Source organism: Protobothrops mucrosquamatus, unplaced genomic scaffold (genome assembly GCF_001527695.2).
Source record: "Protobothrops mucrosquamatus isolate PMUCROS unplaced genomic scaffold, P.Mucros_1.0 scaffold314, whole genome shotgun sequence".
Lineage (NCBI taxonomy): Eukaryota > Metazoa > Chordata > Lepidosauria > Squamata > Viperidae > Protobothrops > Protobothrops mucrosquamatus.
This window is the reverse complement of record NW_015386654.1, coordinates 133,716-159,335: the sequence shown is the minus strand read 5'-3', so window position 1 is coordinate 159,335 and position 25,620 is coordinate 133,716. Positions and strand designations below refer to the sequence as shown.

General features: G+C 35.8%; 1 protein-coding gene across 1 annotated transcript in view; it reads right to left on the bottom strand.

Annotated features, from left to right (window-relative positions):
• The window catches only part of CAMK2D (calcium/calmodulin dependent protein kinase II delta), a 142,769-nt gene that overhangs the window by 50,433 nt on the left and 66,716 nt on the right, over positions 1 to 25,620 (bottom strand). The window contains exons 4-7 of the mRNA XM_029283987.1: positions 10,448 to 10,502; positions 8,132 to 8,197; positions 4,939 to 5,011; positions 1,038 to 1,157 (exon numbers count right to left, since the gene is read on the bottom strand). Coding sequence (XP_029139820.1) covers positions 1,038 to 1,157; positions 4,939 to 5,011; positions 8,132 to 8,197; positions 10,448 to 10,502 — 314 coding nt within the window. The remainder of the gene's footprint in view (positions 1 to 1,037; positions 1,158 to 4,938; positions 5,012 to 8,131; positions 8,198 to 10,447; positions 10,503 to 25,620) is intronic.

Here is a 25,620-nt window from a genome sequence, read left to right as displayed (position 1 = left end):
TCTGTCTGTCTGTCTGTCTGTCTGTCTCTCTCTCTCTCTCTCTTGTAATACATATAGTCCTCAACTTACAACCACGCGATTAGCGATTGTTCAAAGTTACAACAGCACGGGAAAAAGTCACTTACGACCTATCCTCATGCTTATGAGAGTTGCAGCATCTCCACAGTTACATGATCAAAATTTGGGTGCTTGACAACCAGCATGTATTTACAATTACAGTGTCCTGGGGTTATTGGGGGAAGCCCGATTCACTTAACAGCTGCAGTGATTTGCCCCACAACCATGGCAAAAAAGGTCACCTTATTTAACAATGGGAATTCTGGCCATAAGTTGAGGACTATTTGTAGAAACATTTGTGAATTACTTCCAAACCTATACCAATTTTTTTTAACTCTTCCTTTTTTTTACTATTTTACCACTTGTTTTATGCTCTAGGGCAGTTTGGCTGTTTTAAGGTGTGTGGACTTCAACTCCCAGAATTCCGCAGCCAGTACAGTGGGAGATGGTCCACATATCTTATAGCAACTAAGGTTGAGAGACACTGCTCTAGGGATCTTTGAATATTTTGGAAAACAGAAAAGGGCAACCAATTAATGATTTCCTTTTTCAATAGTAAATAAGACCTCCAGCATGACCACATCCCTTTTAACACCTCCATCATCTGAATATTTTTAATATCACCTATATAAATATAGATTTTGAGAGAACTTTTTCAAAATCTTTTTATGTAGATTTTTAAAAAAAATATTTCTCCAAAGTAAGCTTATAGGTACAGATAGTCACTTTTGCTTTTTACATGCAACTTTCACTTTTTTTAAAAAAAAAATCATGCATTTTATACTAATTTGGGAGCAAGGGTTAATGTAGATTTCTGACTGGACAAAAATGGATGGTAGAACAGCTTGGTTTATTAATACAGTGATAATTAAGACAACCTTTGCAAATCTGTAGTAGATTTCCTTAATGTCCCACTTGCAGGCACACTAATTTAATATGGTATAGCTATGTTGGGATAAATGGGGAGGTATAATACAAACTGAAAATGTTTTCTTACCAAACCAGGCCTGTTGTTCACCTTGCACTTCAATTGCTAATCCAAAATCTGCCAGTTTTACAGCTGCTCCTTTTGACTTGCTTGCTAGAAGCAAGTTCTCAGGCTTTATGTAGGGCAGAAGAGGGGGGGGGGGGAAGAAAAAAGAAAGTAGAAGATAAGTCAGCATTTCTAATTCAGTACTTACTTTATGTAGATTATGTTGGAGACAGAGACAACATGCTTTTCCTGTTTTCAAAGATAACTAATAAATGTTTGATTCTAAGAAATTTTAAATGGATCCAAAATCCACAAATTATTTAGAGTAGGGCTGTTTTATTCTGTTACATTTTTAAACCCTCTGTTCTCTTTAGAAACCCTTTTAGAAGTCTCTAAGACTGGTCTGTCAAGTATCTACAAATTTTATTCGGGAATCTGAAGTTTTCCCCAATAATAGAATTATTAACTTTCTCCAACTTGATGCCCATCAAATTAGTTGGCCTGAAATTCCCAGAATTTCAAGCTCTTTAACACTTCTGGAGAACACTAGATGGCCCACAGAATCACCTCTTCAATGCATTCCTCTTTTGGTCTCATATAACCGATTACTGACATGAGACCAACCCTCAAATATTTTTCCTTGCTAAAAACAGATATATCATAAACATAGTTTATTACAAAAAGGAAATATTACCTAGACAGGTTACCTATATCTGTCTTGTCAAAATCTATATGACTGCTAGATACAAATAAAACTTTCTTGCAATTCAATTATGATAGTCCTAGGATCTAGCTTATATTATAATTAAGATCATCTTAAAATGTCAACATTCCATTATATCTAAACATACTCAATACTACAGGTAGTCCTCAACGTACAACCATAATTGAGTCCAAAATTTCTGTTAAGTGAGACATTTGTTAAGTGACTTTTGCTCCATTTTACGACCTTTCTTGCTACAGTTGTTAAGTGAATCTGGCTTCCCCACTGATTTTGCTTGTCAAAAGGTCGCAAAAAGTGACCACATTACCTTGGGACATAGCAATGGTAATAAGTATAAGTCAGTTGCCAAGCATTTGAATTTTGATTGCATGATCATGGGGATGCTACAAAGTAGTCATAAGTCACTTTTTTCATTGCCATTGTAACTTTGAATGGTCACTAAATGAACTGTTGTAAGTCAAAAGCTACCTGTATTTTGGCATTTTGGAATCTAAACTTTTTTTAAAAAATATTGTTTATAACAAGAATTATAAGAAGTGCAATCAATTTTACAAACAATTTGCTGGGCTAATTAATCTGTAAGGTTTTTTAAGGCAGGAAAAAAGTAAAGCTTAGTTCTTAGTAAGATGATCAATGTTTTCTATCTACAACTTTCCTATGCAGGAGCTGTCATGTTAAACCAGCTTCTGTCTAAACTTGCACTTTTTGGATGGCTGGGAATGGAATTTCAAAAATTCTCATAAAGTCAATTTAGAGCACCTACATTTTGATAGGCAAATACCTAGGTCTTGCACAACACAAAACTGGGATAACAACCTAATCTTCTTCACTCCGTGAGAAACACTGAATATTGTAAACAAGTAACTTTGGACATAAATATGTGAAGCAAATACTGCAGTCATAAGGAAAGAAATATGGTCGAATAATTACAAAACAGCCATACACTCAATAGCAAGCTCATCTGACTTCTGGGCAACTGACTATGCCCTTAAAAAAACATGCATCAGCCATTTCAGGACGATGGAAATGTCAATAGATTTGTCATGCATGAGTTCTGAATAGGTTGGGGCAAATGTACACAACTGGACAAAAATATGGGGGATTTGATGGAATCTTGAGACTCCATCCAAGAAAGGAACAAGTCAGTGTGTGGATCACAAAGTTGCACTTTAGCTGCAGATGTGCATATAGTAGACCGAAAACAATAATTTATTTTTGAGCTTATTATAATACTGATAAAAGAAGCATACAACATATTTTGTGTTAATATCTAAACTGTATGTATAAATAGTATCCTAAAAGAATATTACAAATCTAAATGTATATTTTACCACCACATACTTGATGATCTAGCTGGCAAAATAAAATACAGTCACGTCACAAGGGGTAATTCTCTATGATTTTTCTGGAAAAATGATATTTGGCCAAATCCAACAATGATAGTGAAAGAAATGGAACTAGTCACAAGGTGGATGCAAAGCTAACTTTTAAAGAAAATTACACCTGTGTTGAAATTAAGTCCAATTAATTGTATTCTATAAATGTGAGTCAGATTTGTTTTAATGGGTTTTCAGTACTAATTCAAGACTGAATGAAGTCATTCATCTCTTGAAACATTCTGGGGCCATCTTGTACATCATCCATGCAAAATGATTTTAAAATATACATAGGTGTTTAAATAGTATATGATTTACAGAATCCCTTATCCGAGATAAAATGTTCGGGTTTTGTATATGAAGGGGTTTGATTTAAAAACAACACAGAATCCAGAATGTTGACAGAAATAATTTATTGTGTATATTGTTATACTGGTGGCAAGATGAATGTTTTTAAAAACAAGGACTTCTGTTCTTTTAATCATTTTTCTTTTAAAAGAATCTCTTAACAGTTTTGAAACTATTTCTATTCTGTCAAATCCCCTATTCTAATAGAAGATATTTTTAATTAATTCTTTGTTTTGTATTAAATTTGACAAAGAATCGTGGGTTATTTTAAATAAATTAATTGCGATGTAGGCTCTTGTGTATGCATTAACTAGACACCCGGGGAAGCAAATGTTAGGTAGCTAACTAAATAAATGTTCCCTGATTACAGAAAAAAAATATATACAATTGTATACCCAAACACACGTCTTCATTTTTTCTTATTGTATTCTTATGTATACCTTCCTATCTAGGCAATAATTTTATGCATCATATGGGTTCTAGTCCAAAGCATATTTAGGACTATTATTAGAAATAATGTACAGAAATATATGCCACACTCAACCTCCCCAATTATCCTCACCCAGTGTAAGATAGTGCTGGATATTTGTCATGGTTAGCCAATAAATACATCAACATACTGTAACATACAGAGGATAAATGACTGCAGAATATGATCTAGTTTGGGAATAAATCATTCCAAATAAATGTCAAGAGGAACTACTGTTATCTAAAGTGAGCCATGCAGATTTGCTATGATGAATGTTCATAGTATGAAATATATTAATAAATTCCAGAGACCCTATTGCGTCTCTTCCTTCTGAAAATGTGTTGCAACAATAACAGGCAGCTCTATAGTTTACTATTGTACAGATCTCATCCAAACAGGGAGTAACTGAAAGAAATTGCTTTAAAATGTTCTATGAGATTCTGCTTAGTTTTCAGATTGGGTTATTTAGATATTATTGTTACAATTTGTAAAACATAATAGAAAATATGTTGTTCTAAATTTATGAAAAGAAAATGTGCATTTATGTGTAAGTGCGTGTAAGCTCTGAATTAAGTTCCAAAAGAATGACAAACCATTTGCTCATATTCATTACTACTGTTCTACATTTGCTAACTATATATTTTAGGTCTAAAGATTTTTTTAATTGTAGAAATAAGATTTAAAAATCAGTTGGAACTGCTGGTCAATAATGTTACATTAGGAAAAAAACTGACAAAATTAATCATATGTGAAAGCTGATTAACCTTAGCCATATTTGCATAACTGAATTAATATGTATATAGAGAGGTGGGAATAAAGTAAGCAAAGCATCACAAGAATCCTAAATCTGCAAGGAAAAAATAGTTCTTGCCACCATGAACAACTTGCAAAATAATCAGTGGATGCCTCTTTGCTTCTAGATGCAAAAATGCAGCTATGTAGTGCTTTGAATCTGTGATATATGATTATCTTCCCCCACAGCATTACTCACCTTCAAGTCCCGATGGACTACGCCCATCTGATGGCAATGTAGCACAGCCTCCAGGATCTGCTGAATGCAATGACTGCATGCAAACACCAGGGGGCGTATATTAGTTCGAAGCTGTACACTCACTGTCTGTATAACCTCAGTGAGACTGGGTTAAAGTGCAAAATGATGAACAAGCTGAGATCGTGATTCACAACCTCTTAAAAATGTAGGGACCTGCATTCCTCCGCTAGAACAGCTATTTCCTCAAACACTGTGAATGTGCACTGCAAATACATGCATGCTTTAGCCCACTTTTATGTAGGGCATGAACAGGAGGGGTAAGGATATGTTTGGGCTCAACCTCAACAAAAGGGTTGAAGGCAATATTCTTGGGCATATACATAATATATTGAGAAGAAGACAATGAGAGTATATCATTGCTTTGATATGGTTGGGTTAAATATCTGGTGCAGTTTGTTCCTTCTCTCCCTTACTCGCCTTGGAGGCCTTTTTGCACCAGCAACCCTGAAAGTAAATTTACTTTAAGTAGTTTTGTATTTGAGATGAGTTATTCACCCTTCATGGTTTCATTTAGTCAAGCAATTATTTGATCACTGTTGCCTGAGGGATCTATCCTACTCTAGCAGAGCAATGCATAACTAGTCATTCTGCTACAATAACCCATTGTCTCTGAACAGAAGTGGTGTTTTAAACCTGCAGGCTAACATCTATCACAGACAAAGGTCAGTCACAGATACAGGCTACAGGACTGAGGAAATCTCCTTCCAAAACAGTTCCTGATACCTATGGCACCTACCACACCTCTTGGAAGGCCCCTGTATTAGCAGTACCTATTCTACCTTTTTCTGTGATGGACATTAAACCTGTGACACTTGCAGAGTGGAAAGCAGCATCATGCATTATCCATTTCTCATATTAAGGGTGAGGAGGATAGCCAAAGGAACTTCTCAGCCGACCCACCCTTAAAACTCAAGCCAGGAAGAAAAAAGAAAAGAGACAGAAGAGAGACAAAAACAAATAAAATAATAAAAACGTCTTAGCAAACCTACGGGGCACCAGATACTGACCTTGAGGTCTCTGTGCACTATGCCATTTAGGTGACAATGATTAACACTTTCTAGAATCTGCTGTATACAATGACTGCAAAGATACAAGGGCAGAATGGGAGGGGGGGGAAAACATTTTAAGGCACATAATCACATTACAGAAAATAATTTAATAATAATAATGAAATAACTTAAAATAGCAATAACTTAAAATGATCAAATCACATTTTTGGACAGGTTTTAATTACACACAGAACTGAAACACAGCATTTCTCTCTCTTTGGAAAAACTGTCAAGAGACTCAAAAGAAATGACATTTAACATATAACATATAATGCTGCTAGATATAATCTTTTGGTGGAATATTTGCTGAAATGTGAGAGGAAAAGTTAAATATATATTAGGTGATAGATCTATAGTAAATAATACAAGCTTATTGTAGCTTATTGTGCAGTGTAAATATCAATATAAATAGCACAGAGAACTTGTGTCACCATTGGTCATGATGGTCAAGAATATGCATAGTGACCAACAAAGAATTTTGATCATTGACTAGTCAATGTGTTTGGAATGATGTTGAAAAATATGAAATTGTGGTTATTTTACAACCTGAAGAGCATGAATATTTGCTACCAATGTAGGTTAAGAGTGCATATTAGTTGAACAACAAACAAATACAATGCAAATCCTTCTAATATATGCATGCTTTCCACATATTAATAAATGGCATGGCTATTTTTATGTGTATTATTCTTTCATGTTTAACTCCAACATATATACAGCATTTTTATATAGGTGCATAAGGAAAAAAGTAAAACAGAGCAAATTAAAAAAAGCACAAAGCTTCTTGAAAACCAAACAGTTTAATAGAACAGGAAATGGGGGGGGGTCAGTTTGTGTAATTGAAAGGTGCATTTGAAGCAGTCTGTTACTAGCAGTCATCTTTAAAAAAAACAATAGGGAGTCTCTGGAATTAATTTAGTAGGATCCTAGGGGGAAAATTCAGTAGATAACCTCATTGAAGAAGAAGAGGTATCTCTTTTTTCTTCCTCTTCTGCTAAAAATGCCTGCAGTGCTCTTTCACAGAAGTTGATAAGGTGCTCCATGATGTTTTTAGAGAAAGTAGAGTCAGCAAAAATAACTTCTTTTCTCCAGCAGCGATAACTCTGCTTATGAACCGTTACTTTTCTGTTGTTAGAGACGACGCACCCTTCAACCCATTCATTTATTTATCTTCCTCTCTATCTCAGCCATTATATTTATTACACACTTGCTAAATATGGAAAAAAATAGATAATAAATTATAAAAATGGGCCTTTAGATGCCTTGAGTTCAGTACTAAAGAAAGTAAAGAATAATTCTTTGCTTTTACAGCCAACAGATGAACTTTTTATTGATGTCAATAAATTAAAAGACTGAACATTATTCTGATATCACCACTACAGTGGCAGGCAAAGAATAAAGCCACATGAATTGTTTTTCATTGTCTGCAATGGAAAAGGAAGAAAAAAAAGCTGACGGTTTGGGTTCCAGAAAGAGGCTAGTTAGGGGTATTGGAACTCATTAGTTTTGGAATCTTTTAGAATTTGCTGGCTTCCTTGATTTTAATGGGCACAAATTATTTACAGTAGACCACAAGTATCACCCTTTTCCTTTTTAAAACTCCAACAAAAACTAGTATGAAACTTCCTACATGAGCAAATCAATCACTGCCATAACTATTTTTCCTTTTTTCCCTCAGGAATAGTTGAATAGGATATTTTGGGTGGTATTTGAAGAAAGAAAAAACGTACTTTACTACCATCATGTTGCTCTAGTCTAATGACAGAGGAAATGTAATATAAGAGGAAAGTAGTATTGATACAACCCATAGAATAATAATGGCACATTTATTTGTAGAACTGAATTCTCATATGGTAATATTCCAATGAGACATGCATTGTGGAAAGAAATATCTAAAAATAGACTCTGCAAAAGCAAACAGGTGGAATCCCAATATGCTAAATGAGTACTGTTTTCCAAGATTGAGATTTAAGAAAAGTTACTGTAATTAGTTGCAGGGTATCACACTAAATGTATTTTTTTTTTATCACATTTAAAGACCACCCAGATGATTTTTTTTAAAAAAATAAAAAATTAGCACTGACCTTGCGTCTGCTTCACTGTAATACTCTCTTGCAACAATGTCCTCAAATAATTCACCTCCAGTAACTCTAGTAATGATATAAAACATTTTTACAGTTAAAAAAACTAAGTTGGAAATTTATTTTTTACCCAACTTTTTTGCAAATACTAAATTATGGCTGCTTCATATAATGAAGAATCTGCAACCAGACTCGGTTCTAGATACAGATAATGTATATATCCTTAGTAAATAAACGTTTATTGGACCTACACATATTTTTTTTTAAAAAAAATTACTGACTTCTAAACATTCTGCACAGAAGAATTTTTGCCTACATAAAGTATGAAATTTCTTTTACTATTATGGTCTTTCAGTCATTCACTGTTCTGGCCTTCATCATATAATCCTCAAAAGGAAGGCTTATTTTACTGTTGTTGTTTTTTTCAAAACTGCATGAAAAACCAGGAATGAGTAGGTATATTTCATTGTTGGACCTTTATAATATAATGCATAAATAAACTGCACAATTTATTGCACTATCCAATGACGCTATTTTAAGCAGATAAAGTAGCAAAGGATTATCTTCCTATACCATTTCAAATTGCCACTCTCTCACTTTGGATGAGATACCAGTTCTATTTGGCTATTATTCAACACTTAACTTGATGGTTTTCCAACATAAAAAGCAGGATTGTGTTCCAATGACGGCATTGCAAAAAGAGTACAATTTTGCTCATCTGCTCAAATCACATTATTTTTTTAATGATTTTTGATGAATTTTATGAATTTTATATAGTCTTTATCTTTTATTCATCTTTATTTAAATACTGAAGATTTTCAACATTTAGCTAATTTTTTAAACAAAGTCCAAATAAAGCATACAATAAAGAATCGAGAGAAAACAATTTATATAAAATGAGGCTTTTCATTTCATTTTTTTTTATTTAGTTCAAAACACATCATTCTGTGAAGTCTGAAATGAGAAATGTTCAGGCAACAACAAGCCCACTTAATGACCTTTACATTTCACCCAACAGTGTTTTCAGCAAAAAGAAATGTGCTTCATAAACAAAAGACAAATTCTTTATAAAAATATTTTTAAATGCTGGATATAACTGGGTGAAAGGACGCCTTATTTTTATTTATTTTCAAATTTCTAGACTGCCCATCTCACCTGAATAACTCTAGGTGGTTTACAAATAAAAACCATACATTACTGTGGAAGCATAATTAAAATCAGAGTTAGAAACAGAATTTAAAAATGTTAAAAATTAAAAGGTTAAAAAGTTAAAGAGGCAGAGGGAGTGCTCTTAAGCTACAAACCACTCCCAAGGTGGCATATCCTTCTTAAATGCCCATGCCAGTTGGCAAAGATGGTCTTAATGCTCATGTGGAAGGCCATAAGTGGGGGTGCCCACCTCACCCCTGGGGGCAAGATGTTTCATATTTATTGACTACATTTACTTAACAGCAATTATATATTTTTTGTTTAGTTATCTCTTTATCTTTATTATCTTTTTAGTAAATCAGGTTGCCTGAAAAACTAAATAGGTTTGCGGTATAAAAATGTACCCATTTTTTCTGACAAATCTTACAGATTTTGAATTATTTCCAGTTTACATTGTTATAATTTTTTTTCAACATTTCTGCTTAAATTGTAATAGTTTTGTTTATTTGAAATATCTGTCTTGATAAAATGAGAAATTCACACCAAGCAACAAAAATAATTTAAAACATACCACAGACTATTTCTGATCTAATGTTGTGTTTGTTGAATTTCTCTTCACAATAGCGTCAATGTTGCTGCAGAAAACAACATCCTGGCTTTGTTAACCTGGAAATTCTGGTTTAACTCCAGCTAGAAATCAAGAACTGATCAGAATGTACAGACTACAGTTTCCTTTTATTCTTTATTAGAATAACGATTGCCAAGCATCAATATTATGGGCTATGCTTATATAATTTGGGTTGTTTTTCATAATTCTTTTTTCATTCTTAGAGAATCCCCGAGAAAGTCCATCAAAATCTATCTATTCCATAAATAGTTTTCAGTAGTTATAAACATGGATTTCACAGAGATACTGTCTGAACATGGTGAACGAGAGTTGCCTGGAAGGCACTGGCTTCCCTTGCAGATAGAAGATGGCTACTGGTTCTTTGTATACCAAGAACAAAAACTTATTGGGGCTATATATATAAAAATATGTTTATAGATTTGTTTATGGGGTCCTCTGGCAATCTCTGCTCTCTTTGTTTTTTATCTGGATCATATAACATAGTCTTTCATTTTATATATTACATGCTATTGGACAAACTATAATCAAGCAAGTCAACTTACAAATCAAAGACTAAGTAATGAAATCCTTCTTCTGATATGCTGTCATGAAGCCGCACTGTTGAAAGAAGAGAAAAAATTGTCTATTTTTTTCCTAGGTACTCATAATTTTATTATGCTTTCCTTCTACCCTTCTGTTAATATATAATATTCTACTCTTTTCCTTGGATTACTTCTTCAGTTGAAAACAATGCTGTCATACAAAACAGATACATTTGCAGTAAGCATAATTTTGTAAATATTATAGATTAACATCTAATATATTCTTTTACATTCATAAATTTTTGCAAATTAAATTTCAGTTTTGATAGCTATATGCAGGCCCCAAGTAAGGAAATCTATCCATTAAGACAGGGCTTTTCAACCAGTGGTACGGGTACCACCTGTGGTACATTGGCACCTGGCAGGTGGTATGCGACCATCCTAGAAAAGTGGTAGTGGGGGAGGGGAATGAGCTGAACCGGTGGCAGCACAGCACAAGCCTGAGCGAGAGATGGCTGGAGCTGCAGGGCTGTCAGGGCTCAGCGGAAGCGCCAGGATTAGTGCTTCTTCGCGACTGTCAGGGCTCAGTGGAAGTGCCAGGATCAGCGCCAGGATCCAGCTGCAGCTCGGCACTGATCCTGGCACTTCTGCTGAGCCCAGAAGAAGCGCCGATCAGCTGGAATGTTGCAGCATCTCCAGGGTCTTGTGATTTACATTCAGATGCTTGGCAACTGATTCATATCTATGACGGTCACAGTGTCCCAGGGTCATGTGAAGTGACCAAAACCTGCTGCAACCACCCAGCAGATGGGGGAAATAAAAACCAAACAACCCCCCCACCCCACTGCCAATCCTCAACAGAAATGCTCACAACAATGAAGACCTCGGACAGGAGGAAGAGCGCCACCGGGTGGGCAGGCAGGTGTCTTGCTCGGCTACGCCTTGGGGGGCACTTTTTCAGTGCCATTGTACCTTTGAACAGTCACTAGGCGAACTGTTGTAAGTCGAGGACTACCTGTACTTTATCACTTTTTTCCTTTTTGGGGGGGTCATCAAATTTTTGACACCTTGCTAGGCGACTGGTGGTACTCGGATATTGCCATATCCTAAAAATGGTACAATGGGTGAAAAGGTTGAAAAGCCCTGCATTAAGAGAAAGAAAATGTTTTTCCTGAACCCATTAAATAAAAATCAGCACATACAATGTTTCAAGTGTCAGCAAATACTGAGTAGCAAACAGAATAAGCTGATCAACCATTACTTTAAAAATGAAAATATGCAAATGATATAATACAATAACCAAGGCTCATTCTCTTTCACACATTTCATAGTCAATCTATCAAAAACACTTTGTTCTAGCTAGAAAGGAATAGATACGGAACTCAAAATATTTTGTTTTACATTAGGAATCCAGTCAGGGCATGGTATACTGACAGAAGATCTACTGTACAGAAAGGTAGTTTAGTTTAACCATACATTTCCATTTTTCAAGTTCAAGCTTGAAATGACATAACCCTTGATTCAAAACATATTTTTGAGAGCTGAAATGCGTAGTCTGACCTTCTAAGTCAGGGGTCCCCAACCCCTGGTCTGTGGACCAGCATTGGTCCGCAGCATGCTAGAAACTGGACCACACAAACAAACTAAGCCCCATCCACAAGATGCAGGCAATACACTAAACCATGCTGCCTCTGGCCTGCGGAAAAACCTCTCTCCACGGAACCAGCCCTAAAGGTTGGGGGCCACTGTTGTAAGTGAACAATTAGTTTTATTAAGTATTCATTTGACTCCTAGGTAGAAATGCATACATTTCACTTGCAAAAACCTCTTTTACTTCTTTATGATCAATGGAATTTATGGACTAACAAAAAATCATTTTGCTTTCTTGAAAGCTGGACCCACAATGCATTCATAGCCATAACTTCCCATAATGAATGATTCTTCAATAAATAACATTTGGCCACTGATAACTGCTAGCTTCAGATCCTGCACTTGATGGTCTTTTAACCACCACCACCACTATCATTATCACCTCTTCAGTTATTCAAATTCTTATTTCAGAATAGGTACTATTTTGTTTCAGAAAATAACACTGTATTTTAAAAGTAAAAATAAAACTCTGAGAACCTGTAACATATATTTAACCACCCTCTCTCAACTATACATATTTCTAAAAAACGAGGAGGAAGAAATATGCCGTGGCAAGCAATGTAGGCTGGACTTCTTTGCTTTCACCCCGTCACTTTGAATTATCATTTAGGTCCCCAACTGAAATCCTGTCTTGAATACAGGCATTTTACTGTCTCCTGCAGTCCAAATACTATATTCTCTTAATCACATGACTGCAGGGAAAAATTAAGCTTCCTTGCATCATATTATGAACTACTTAGCTTCTTTCATTATGATTTCTAAGCTAGTTTTGTATGTGACTAATATCTAAATTATCTCTTTCCAACTTAACTAGCTTGTTACTCGGAATTTATTCAATATTTGACAAATGTTTTCTTGTTAATGAGTTTTAACACAGATTCAGCAAAGAGCAGGTACAGAGAAAGGAAGTAAGGATGATAAGGAGATTACTAAACTAAATTGTATAGGGTGAGATTGAGGAAACAGCGCATGTTTACCCTTTAAGGAAATAAAAATCTGGAACAGTAGATCAGTTTAATAGAGGAGCCAGCTGTGAAGACAGTGATAACTTCCCCTAGACCGGATGAGTGAATGCTAGACAGCTATCCATTCAAGATGTTTTTATTGAGATTTCAGTACTGAAACAGGTTTTGAATCAATAGCGTAAATTACCTCCTCAGTGATTGCATAATTCTATGAACATATGAAAACAAAACACATCAGACTTGCCTTTGGTTAGATGGTCTGCTATGCAAATTTGATTAATAAATAAAGAAATCAATACTGTGTTCTCTTTATTTTTCTGTTATGGAAGCTTTAAAGGGGCCCCTTTAAAATGTACCTAAGTTGAATCCAAGAGCGCTGTTATATTAGTGACATGCTTCTAATATTTATTTTCCATCCTTGTGTGCAAATGCAAAATCAATACTGATTCTGCTAAAACAAGGTGCTGCACAATTCATTACCACTCCATTATGTTAACTGTAACTGATGCTAGTTTTTCCTGTAGCCCTTGCATCAATATTAATGGTATTTTCCCTATTTTTCCTACTAGTCTATACAGCTTTATTTCGTGGTAATAAAATTTAAAAGACTATGAACATTTTAAAATAATGACAAAACTATTAGCATTTTTTGTCTTCAAAATATTTCAGAACAAGAACAGTTTGCTCTTGTGTAAACTAATGTTTTACATTTCATTAAGCTTTAAAATTTATTTTCCTTTTTTCTGCTCATTATGTTTAAGAAATAGCAATAGCACTTAAGACCTATATACCGCTTCACAGTGTTTTACAGCCCTCTCTAAGCGGTTTACAGAGTCAGCATATTGCCTCCAACAATCTGGATTCTCATTTTACCGACCTCGGAAGGATGGAACCTTGAGCCGGTGAGAATTTAAAACTGCTGGAGCGAGCAATCAGCAGAAGTAGCCTGCAATACTGCATTCTAATCACTGCACCACCACAGCTCTTGGTATAAATATATACCAAAATAAGAGCTTGGGCGTTCTCTACGAGCATTCCATTTTAAAGTAGCTAATGACATAATTTATATTATTAGTAAAACTAAACAAACTGTAATAGTAAACACTTTAAAAAAACAAACAAACATGGATATAAATGATAATGTACAGGCAATGACAAAATTCAGTTCTGAAATTCTTCCTGTCCTAAATTGTTGTGCAGTGTGTTTACAAATGAGATTTCTCTAACATTGGGCTATAACCAACTATCTTATTTGTTTTTTAAAAGATGCTTTTGGGGTTTATATTAGACCCAGAGGCTTTTGTTAAAAAAAAGTTGTAATGATGATGGAGTCTACAGTTTTTTGCCTCATTGAATGCTGCCTTCCTTTTTATTTGCTTTATATCAGAGGTCTCCAACCTTTCCGGGCTCGAGGATCAGAGGAAAGGAGAGCAGCTTCAAAATTGGTGTGTGTGCGTGTGCACGGGGCCATGATCACTGGCGTGGCACTAGCATCCCCACGGTGGCTAGCGGCACATGCGCAAACGGGCTCCGGACACCCACCCCCGCTAGCATTCCCGTTCACGCTTGCATGCATGCGCAAACAGGACTGTGGGCGCTAACACAAGTGGGGGGAAATGCGCATACACGCACTGGCCAGTCGTTTCTGCAGCCTGCTGCCCAAGAGCCCATGGCCCAGTCCCAGGCCGCGGACCATAGGTTGGGGACCCCTGCTTTATATAATTAAAATAAGCTTTAAAACATTCATTCAGGTTAGACAACTGGGTAAATAGCCATACTACTGCCTACACATTCCATATTGCCTGCAATTGCTTTACTATATTAAATACATTTAGATGTCAGAGAGAGAGAGAAAGAAAAGGGGAAGGAGGTCAGAAGAAACAAAATTTGAAACAAAAGGGAAGGAAATGATTGTTGCTATATTTGGCACTACACTTCCAGTTGTCAAGTCTGTGCAGTCAAGTTCCACACAACTTTGTTAGAAACAGAAATGTTTCAATATTCTAGCAAGGGTTCCTAAAATCAATCAAACTGATGGCTGGCAGGAGCTATTTCAATTTTGATTAATAAAACACAGGTAGACATGAAATTTGACTTTTATTTGGCACCTTCAAACCATTTCCAATGCTGCATCTTCCATTCTGTATTTGTGATTCATCACTGTGTTATCCCTCAAAACAGAGAATATGCACTCTGTCTGAATTTACATTTCCCTAATTAACACATTTATTGGAAACATGGTATATTTATTTCTAACTTGATTTAATCAGGTTTACCATCTTCCGGTTCCTCACTAAATCTTTTTTACTTAGTCAGAGACTCAAAGACAACTTCTGAATACCTTATTAATTCAAACATCTAGCTATCTGAATTTCACAACATAATTCCTCAGGCTGACGAGTTTTAAAAATGAATAATCTATTATTATTTGACAGTTGAAATAGGAGATTCTAAAAGAAATATATGTATACTCTGTGTGTGTGTGTGCGCGCGCGTGCAGATATAGATAGATAGACAGACAGACAGATAGATAAATAGATGATAGATAGAGAATGGATAGCAAGACAGAAAGGCAGATGATAGATTTAAAGGCTGCTTGAAATCAGAATGATTCTGGGAGGCTTACATTTTAAAAGAATACAAATAATAAAAACATATCTGGGCAAGACAACTAAATATGCTATAAAATTATATACAATGGGTTCTACTGCTATCCTATATCCAAGGTCTGGGAGAACAATTAGATTCAACACCACCAAGGTAGGCACTTCATAAATCTCTGGGAAATGCTATTCCAAAAGGCATGTGCCACAATAGGAAGACAAGCTTTCTACTTCTTGTAGATGACAACATTTAATTGACAAGACCCAACATTTGCCAGTTCTTATTAGACAGGTAGAAACCATGGAAGATAGGATGTCCTTCAAACAAGCTATGCCATGAAGGGCTTAATTGGTGATAATCATCAACCTGAATTATACCTGGAAGGTTTATTTATTTGTGTCAGAAGCATCACAATTAAAATAAGGTATTTTAAACATAAAATATAAAATACAATATTAAAGCATGACAAGTTAAACAAATCTTGCTCAGAAACTAGCAACATTAATTGCATTTTAAAAAATATATATTTTATTAATTTTTTTAACATAATCACCTTGATATTTGGTAAACAGCATGTTGTCTGGGATTATATTTACAAACAATCAATAACAATTAGTTTCTATAATTCCGTAATCCACATAGTAGCTTTCTTTGATTTTCTCTTCTTCCAATAATATTCTCATTTGTCAGCCTTAAATTAGTACATTTCTTAGTATTTTAATAGATAATTGAATATAAACATTTTTCTAGTATTTCTACAAGTAACAACCACATCAATGTGAAGCTTCTTTTCTAATTAATCATCTTAATTACCTTATCATAGATCTTGTTTTTAAAGTTATTTAAATTTATTTTCTCCACAATGTTTGAATACATTTTTACCTGTTAAGATTTTCTTAGAGTTAATTACACTTAAGTAGTTAAGTCTTTTTCCTCATACAATCCATCCCAACAATTTTACATTTCTCATATCTTAAAACAAAAACAAAAAAAGAGAAGAAAAAAAGAAGGAAATAATATACTATTTGAAAAACATGTCCCTCTTAAGCTAAAATACATTTATGTCCAAAAGAATTGCTATTCTTTTTAACCATATTCAAACACATATTTAATCTTTAAGTATTCCGTCCAATAAATCCACAACTAATCCTTTAGAACTATTCAAAACATTCCTATTAATTGAAATTTTCTCAAAATCCATTACATTTGAGTATCTAAAACATTTCCCTCATATAAATCATCCCAACATTTTTATATTTCTCATATCATAAAAAAATACTATGTTACTTAAGGAGCCTATCCCTCTTAAACTAAAATTCATTTATATCTGAAATTTTATTTCTTTAACCATATTCAAACAGGTGCTTAATATTTGAATATTCCATCTGATAAATCCCATCATCTAATTTCTTAATTCTAACTTTAGACTTTTTTTTTTTTGCCAAACATCTTTCCTATATGCTCCTCTGGACCAAAAGGTCTTCCCATAATTTTGTAGATATTGTTGTAAGTACAAGAGACGAGTCAACTAAGGTGTTTTTGTGGGAATATTTCGCCCCTTCGTATTCCTTGAAAATCTTTTTCCTTTCTCTCTTAGTTTCTCTTATCATTTTTTGTCTCATAAGTTCTCGTAGTTCTCCTGACAGCTCTGTAATCCATTTTGTCAAAACTTTTTTCTTGTCCTTAGAATTGTTTTGCAATCTTGAAGTATAAGTTGTCTTTTCCATGTCCAATATTTCCGGCACATTTTTCTCCGCCTGGGTTAAATCATAGTTCCTTCCATTGTTGAATTCCATCTTTAAATCTCTTTCCTCTGGTTTATGTTCAGCTGTCTGCTTTACTTGATCGCTCTCTCTTTTATTTTCTGAGAGTTTTTTTGTTGTAAAGTTAAATTGAAGATGTGTTCATTTAAATTTTCAAAGTTATTTTTAATTTCCTCGTGGTTTGAAGTTATTGTCATTTGTATTAGTTGTAACAAAGCATACATTTCCTCCTGGAAAGTATGGCTTCTGTTTTCATCAATAATCTTTTGCCAAGAAAGTCTTAACTAATTCCACCAATTTCGCACTTATCCAGATTTGTCTTATATTCATTTCATTTCAGTATATTTCTGTCCCCCATAAAAATTTAATTCGCCGCTTCCGTCTGTGGAAGGATGGAGCAAAAATCCTCTTCCTCTCACTTTTGGAGGATTTTTGCGTCTTGGTTTTTTTATTTTTATTTTCAGGAAATCAATTATCGAGTACAAGAGAGAGAATCAGTATTCTTACCCAGTTCCAAATACATTGTTTACGATCAAGCTTAATTTAGTGCTTTTTGGCTTCAGCTGCTTATAGTTTGGGCTAGACTCTGGAGTAAAGCTAGCCTTTCTTCTGTTGCTTTCTGGAGGGCTTTCCCAGAATGACCAGATTAATTGCCGTCTCTCCACGGTCAGCGGGGCTTCCCTCCTTCTTTGTTGCCTCTCCAGGGTGACTTTAAGCCCATTTAGGGTCCCCAAACAGAAAAAACTGGCCGTAGGGTGCGGAGCACCGTGATCCCTTGGCTACTTGTGCTACTGCGCAAAACTGGAAGTCTGCAACATTAATTGCATTTTGTCATGCTGCCATGAGGTCCTTAAGTATATACTGATCAGGGCACAAACAGCAGGTATACATATGTGTTGTTGTCTGCATGTTACCATAATTGAAAAGGGCAGAGGGCACTAGATAGGCCCATTTGTTCAGAGTGTCTCTGGGTCTGAGGTACATGAAAAGGACCTCCCCAAAGAATGTGTGCTGATAATTCATTCGGGTCTCTCCTGGGCAACAGTTTATAGTTGGCTAGTCCTTTCAATACAGATGAATCTGAAGCGTAGTGGGGTGCTCATTTTCACCTGTGACACTATGTGTACCTGGAAGGTGACCAGCAACCAGCACTTGTCCTGTTGGATTCTGCACCAGCTGTAATTTCCAACTCATCTTAGAGCAGCCTCATATATTTGCAATAGTCCAACCATATGGTGATTAAATCATGAATGACTATCTAGAGGGCCTCCCAATCCATGAACATACATATTAACTAGAACTTTACAAAGATCCTCATTCCATAGCTGTCACATGTTCTTCAAGCACGAACTCTGAGTCTAAGACTATCCCTATATTGAACACCAATCTCATTTAACTCCATTCAAAATTAAAGCCCCATCTCCTGCCCCGCCTGCCCGCAGGGCCACTCACCACCTCCAGGGCCTGCCGCAGACCGCCCAGGCAGCCCAGCAGCGCCATGGTGGCCACGCCCTCTGCCCGCGCCCCGCAGCATCAACTGTGTACGATGGGGCGTGAGAGCAGAGTCTTGTCTATGCTGCCTGGCTGCCATGTCCTTGGCTGCGCTGCTTCGCGTAGGCCATGCTCAGGGGCGACTCTCCACCAGGGGGGCTGCTGGTGAGGAGGGGGTCACGGGGGGAGGCGAGGCTGGGGCAACGGCATGTGTGCCCACAGAGAGGGCTCCGAGTGCCACCTCTGGCACGCGTGACATAGGTTCGCCACCACTGCTATATAGTATATTTCATTATTATTATTTTGAAACCTTTCTTTTTTTGTTTTTATACTTCTATATTTTGTTTTTATCATATACTGTAGTTGTTGTATATTATTTATTTACTGTCCCCTAGTGAGTTTTTGACTCCTCATGGCTGATTGAACAAGTCCATACAAGATTTTTGGCAAAGTTTCTGAAGTTTGCCATTGCCTTCTTGACAGGGCTGACAGAAAGTGACTGGCCCAAGATCACCCAGTTGTCTTTGCGCCTAATGTGAAACTCAGTTTCCTGATTTCTAGCTGATGCCTTCCTTAACCATTACATCAAACTGGCTCCAGTTGTTGTATAATATTTTACCTGAAATGAAATTTAGTAATTCTGTTTGCAATTGTTACTGTTGTACTATCTTTGTTATTATTTGTATAGGTTTAAATGATTAAAAATATTTAAAAAGTTAAATGTGATCTCCCACCTACAAAGCTGTATTTATAATTATTTTGTGATACTGCCATTTCTCATTAGAAATAGTTAAAAATTAGTTAGTTGCACATATAAGGCAACTACCAACAAAGAGATGGTATATTAACATATTCTCCTCAAAAACAAATTTAATTTGAAAAACATAATGTCCTACCCAGCAATGTTCTTTAATGGTATTTTCCTTCTAAATAGTAGTTCATAATATTTTTAGATGAGAATTAGATATTGATTTTGCTACTCCTTTCTGTAAACATCCAACTGACTTTTAAAATTATATTTTCTTTTTTCAAAAAGGAAAGAGAAAATCCAAACAGATAATTTATTTTTACCATGAAATGTTGTTTTTAAAATGTTTCTTTTTAATAAAATGTTTTTCAGATGAAATAATTTTATAGATACATCTAGTGGGGAATGGCACATATTTACCAGTACCAAGAAGATTACCAGAAGATTATATTTTAACTGCATTTTAAAGAATATGTTTTAATTCTCCCAAATTCTCCAAGGATACAAAGGTTTTCATTAATAATAATTTGGGAGAAGTATATTTCCTGGTCAACTATGGCTGTTGAAATATTTATTTAACTTGTTCAGAAGTTGAAAAGTTGAAGTAAAAATATTTAATCTCATGTTAAATGAAGCTTTAAGTGCTTTTTGATGTAGAAAAGTGGGATAAAAACATTTTACATAAATAATTAATTTCATTAAAAAAACATATGCCAATGGACTAAAGCTTCATAAAATCAGTTTCTGAAAATTCTCTGATCTTGATTCAAAGGAAAAAGAAGCTGTCAGGAAATGTGTGCAATGACAGATAAGACAGCAGATCCTATTTTCCTCAGGACCCAGATTCTTCTCACACACTACCGTTTCCTTTGACTTCCAAGGAAATTTGGCACGATTCAATAGAACTTACATAAGAAGCCTTAACTAAGTTAGAACTCTCTTTCTCTCTTACATAAATTCCATTCATTTCACAGGCACAATTGCCCTTTTCATGTGGCCATCCAGCTACACACAAGGAAGACATTTCAGAAGACTTAAAACTGGGTTGCTTTTTGTATTTTTCTTGTATTTTTAAATGCTGTTTCTCTATTTTCTTCTAGAACCAAATGACATGCTAAAAAGCATGTAGAACAATGACTGCTTTACTGATACTTTCATATGGTTCCTCTGAAGATTTACATGCTTCCTCTGGTAATTAAAGTGCCAATAATTTCCCAGACAGATACCAAGATTTAAGATCAATGAAAACTTTAGCAGGTTAATTACAATGATGCCTAGAATTGTTGCCATTCTCCTAACAAATCCAATTGTTAGCTATCAATTGAGAATCTTCACAATGACATGAATAGTTTGTACACAAATGGAAAACGCATGGCAAGAAACAAGTGAAACATAACAACCATATATTTAATATGCCCACCTCCATTACTGCCATTTCTATATGCTATGTGCATTGTATATAATGGACAGGTTGTCTCTGTCTAGTCCTATAATATAGTGGTCTCCAGAGTTCCTCATAGTCAGTGCAAAAATTCCTAGAAGTTAAGAAACACATTCAAAGCACATGTTGTGGTGTATATGCACCCTTGAGTCAGTTTTTAATCCTGGAGACTGGCTGAAGAAGTCCCTGTAACATTCTTGCAAAGTTTTATGGAGGTGGTTTGCCACTGCGTCCTTCCCAGGGCTGAGAGACAATGACTAGCCCAAGGTTGCCCAGCTGGGTTTCTGCCTATGGCAGGAATAGAAACAATCTCCTTTTCTATTTGTACAGATTTTATGTACAGAAAAATTCACACCAGGTCTATATACTTAAACATCATCCAGCTTCCATGTATTCATTATACATGGGTAGAAAACGGTCAGAAAGACACTGAGGTTTTATACTATAATCCCTCTCTCTCTTTATGCATCTGTGTACAGAGACACAAATATGTACATAAAAGTAGTATAGTACTTATAACTTTAACACATATTCATATATATCCATTTCGCCTTACAATTCTCAAATGAAACTAATGATCAACATCATTATCTACATAGTACAGTATTTTATATCCTGAGGATGTGCCACTACATTCCATGCATAATATATCCAAATTGGTGGGATGCAATCAATAGCATCTAGATTAAAAAACAGTGTGTTCGTGCTTGGAATAAATTTGGACCTTGATTATCTTTATAACACACTGGTCAAAATGTATTACAGTTCAATCATTATAACTGAAAGGAAATTTTGTATGAAATACTTAAGGGTGGTAACCTATCTCTTCCTTCTCCAGCTTGCGAAATTGTGTTACAAGAAAATATTTTACCAAAGCTATGATGAATGGCTACAATGAATATATTGGGGCTTACCTAGTGTGGTTCATGTATTTGGAAGATTGACTTGACTTGAAGTCAATGTATTTGGAAGATTGACTTAACTTGAAATGTAAGAGATAACTGGTAAAGAGCATGAATGAATGAAAACACATAGACTGTACTCAGTGAAGAGAAAGGTGAAGAATGAGCAAAAAAGTCAGAAATCTACAAAATGAAAGATTGTTGCTGAATGAATTAATAATGATAGCTGTCAAATGTAATATATGTGGGAGAATAAATGCAATGTTTGCAAATGGTTCAAGACAGAAGCCTAGAATGTGTGATTTCTTCTTGGTTGTTTACTGTATTTATACTTAAATGTATATGAATGTGCACGGTGATGGCAGAGGTTTGTTGGTTAGAATTTAAACGTGTGTATTTTTTATGCAGATTATGTCTCATTGGCTGAAAAACCAAATTATTTTCAGCAAATCCTAAATGGATTGCATGATGCAACATATCACTTGAACTGAAAATGAATGTAGCAGAAACCAAGATAGTTGTGTCTGAAAATGAATATATTTAAAAAATCAAGACAGTTATGCTTTGAGTGGAGTGTCTAATTTCAAATTACACATTAAAAATGAAGAACAGAGCAGGCAGATAAATTTCCAAACTGATCAAGATATGTGTTGTGTCCTGAGCTTGCAAGAGGCAGGCTCGGGACGTTGCAAGAGTCCCGGGCATTTGCAGAAGCTGCCCGGGACCGGACTGAGCGGCGCCGGCCTTGTGCGCATGCGCAAGGCGGGAAAAGCCCGCCTCATGATGGGTTGAACTTGCCCGGGGATTAGAAGGTATAAATAGAGACCTGTGTGCCTCTGCTCAGGTTGTTCGTAGAATGGAAGCAGAGAATAAAGACTTGTTAGAAATGCTTCGTCTCAAGCGCCATTATTCTCCGGACTTAACAATATGGGTCTGAGTTTTATTTACGTTTAAATAAAATTAGACAAATAAGTATGGTGCCTTGAGGAAAATATACAGAGAAATTTTAAGATCTGCAGATAGTGGTACAATGTAATGGGTAGCATATGATTTTGCATGAGGAATGGATGTTTGTCAAAAGAAGCAGAATGATTGTGATTAGCAACCTGCTTCTGCTATTTTGCTCTTAAGAAAAACATAAAAAAAGCAGAATGCAGTGGAAATAAGGTATTTAAAAACTGCATATGGAAAGCCAGAGCAGGTGGAATCAAGGCTAAATTAGTATTGAATGAATGTGGATTAGTTTAAAGAGAGTGACTGGTTTGAAAAAAAAATGAACACAAAGGTAGGTTGGAGCAAATAAATCCCAAATATATAAAAGAAGAGTTCATCAGCCAAAAGGAAAATCAATACTGAGAAAATTATGGTTGGATGGTGTTGATGAGAGCCTCAAAAAAAATAACCTCAAAAATCATAATGAACATCCAGGTAATTCTCGACTTACAACCATTTGTTTAACAACCATTCGAAGTGGCAATGGCACTGAAAAAAGTGATTTACAACTGGTCATGAACTTACGACTGTTGCAGCATCCTCACGTTGATCACATTCCACTGATCAACATTCCGGCACTTGGCAATGGATATTTGTGTATGACAGTTTCAGAATCCAGAAATAATGTAATCACCATTTGTGATCTTCCTAGCTGGCTTCCAAGAAGCAAAAACAATGGGGAAAGCCGGATTTGCTTAACGACCACATGATTCACTTAACAACCCCATGATTCACTTAACAACTGTGGCAAAAAAGGTCATAAAATAGGATGTCACTCATTTAACAACAACCCTACTTAACAATGGAAATTTTGGTCCCAATTATGATCATGTCGAGCACCACCTACAAAGAAGCAAGTATGGTTTGCAATAATAAAAAGTTATAGAGCCATACAATAAACAATGTCGGCGTAAACTAGATTTAGCTAGCTTTTCCATCCATTTATTTAATCTCATGGTGTAATTTGTTTAGCTTACTTTGCGAAGAACTGCCTCTCCCAATAGCTTGACAGTTTGTGTGTGTGTATATGTATGTATATATATATATATGTTTGTGTGTGTGCATATAATTGCAGTTTTCAGTCATTCTATTTAAAGATTAATATGTTTAACCTTTTTTTAAAATGCATGTCTTCTAAATAATTAAAGGCATGACACCGAATTTTAGTTGATTACAAAAGGAAGCCAAGTGTTTCAAGCAAGATAAAACTACAAGAATAATTATACTGAGATATATATTCTGGAACGGGCAGAAAACCCTTTATCCTTGAAATACTCTGGTCTCTGACTTCCTTCCTCCCAAAAGAGTAGCAACTCAAGGAGAAAATTGCCTCCAAATGTGCCCAACATTTTGATGCAAGAAACAAAATACAATCTTCTGTCTTCAAGACTTCTCTAACTCTGCCACACTGGAATTGCCTATTTCGTATTTTTCTCTTCTACAGTATAATATAGAATGAAAAATAAACCATTTTTATTTCACCATTACGAAAGTGGGTATTATTTTCTCAAACCGAATAGCCAAATCTTATATAACAGTGATGGCGAACCTTTTAGAGACCGAGTGCCCAAACTGCAACCCAAAACTCACTTATGCATCGTCGAGTGCCGGGTGGGTGTGGCCCATTGGCTGGATGTGGCCCACTGGGTAGGCGTGGCTGCAGTGGTAACGGCAGACGGGGCGGGACTAAAAAGTTCAATCAATCAATTCCAACTTTGCAAGATCTTTTTTTTCCCGCAAGAAGTTGAAATTGATTGATTGAACCTTTTTTTTTGCACATGACGGCGGAGGCCTAAAGCGAAAAGGTTTTATAAAACCCAGCTGAAGGCCTAGGACTGGGGCGACGACGCGCGTGCCCACAGAGAGGGCTCTGAGTGCCACCTCTGGCACCCGTGCCATAGGTTCGCTACCACTGTTATATAATGTTAACATTCTCTATTTTTCACAGGTGCATGGTAAGGCCCAAGAAACTCAGAATTTCACTATAGAAAAACACTGCTGAACACTACGCCAGAGGCCCAAAGTCAAGCAGTAGCTTTTCTATGTCCATAAATATATTAAAACTGACAGGAACCACCAAAACATCAGTTTAGACAGGATAATGCAACAGAGCAGTACTGCAACCGTATGTAAGAATGGCTAAGCTGTATAGGTAGTCCTCGACTTACAACTATTTGTTTAGTGATTGTTACAGTGGCACTGAACAAAGGAAGTCAGAAATGGTCCCCGAAGTTATAAAACAATGCAGTGCCTGTGTGGTCACATGATCAAAATGTGGGTGCTCAGTAGTCTACCTGTACTTATGACTACAGGGGCACTTCAACTCTTCCCACCCCATATATGCCCTTTTGGCCCCCTGCACTCCAGGGCCCCTGCCACTTTAGCTGACCTTCTCTATCCTTTTGTTCCCACTCTTGAATAAGCCTGGCTAGCCTGCTAGCTGCATGAGACTTTCTTCCCAAGGAAACTTGAGCATAGTGGTCTTCTCACAAGACCAGGGGGATATGGCTTCAGGTGGTCCTACTGAAGAGGCAGAGTAGAAATGCCTTATCAGCAGCAAGAGGAAGAAGATGGTGAAGGTTAGATGGAGTAGCAGGGGCCTCAGATTTCATAATGGTGAGAGCAACTATGGCTGGG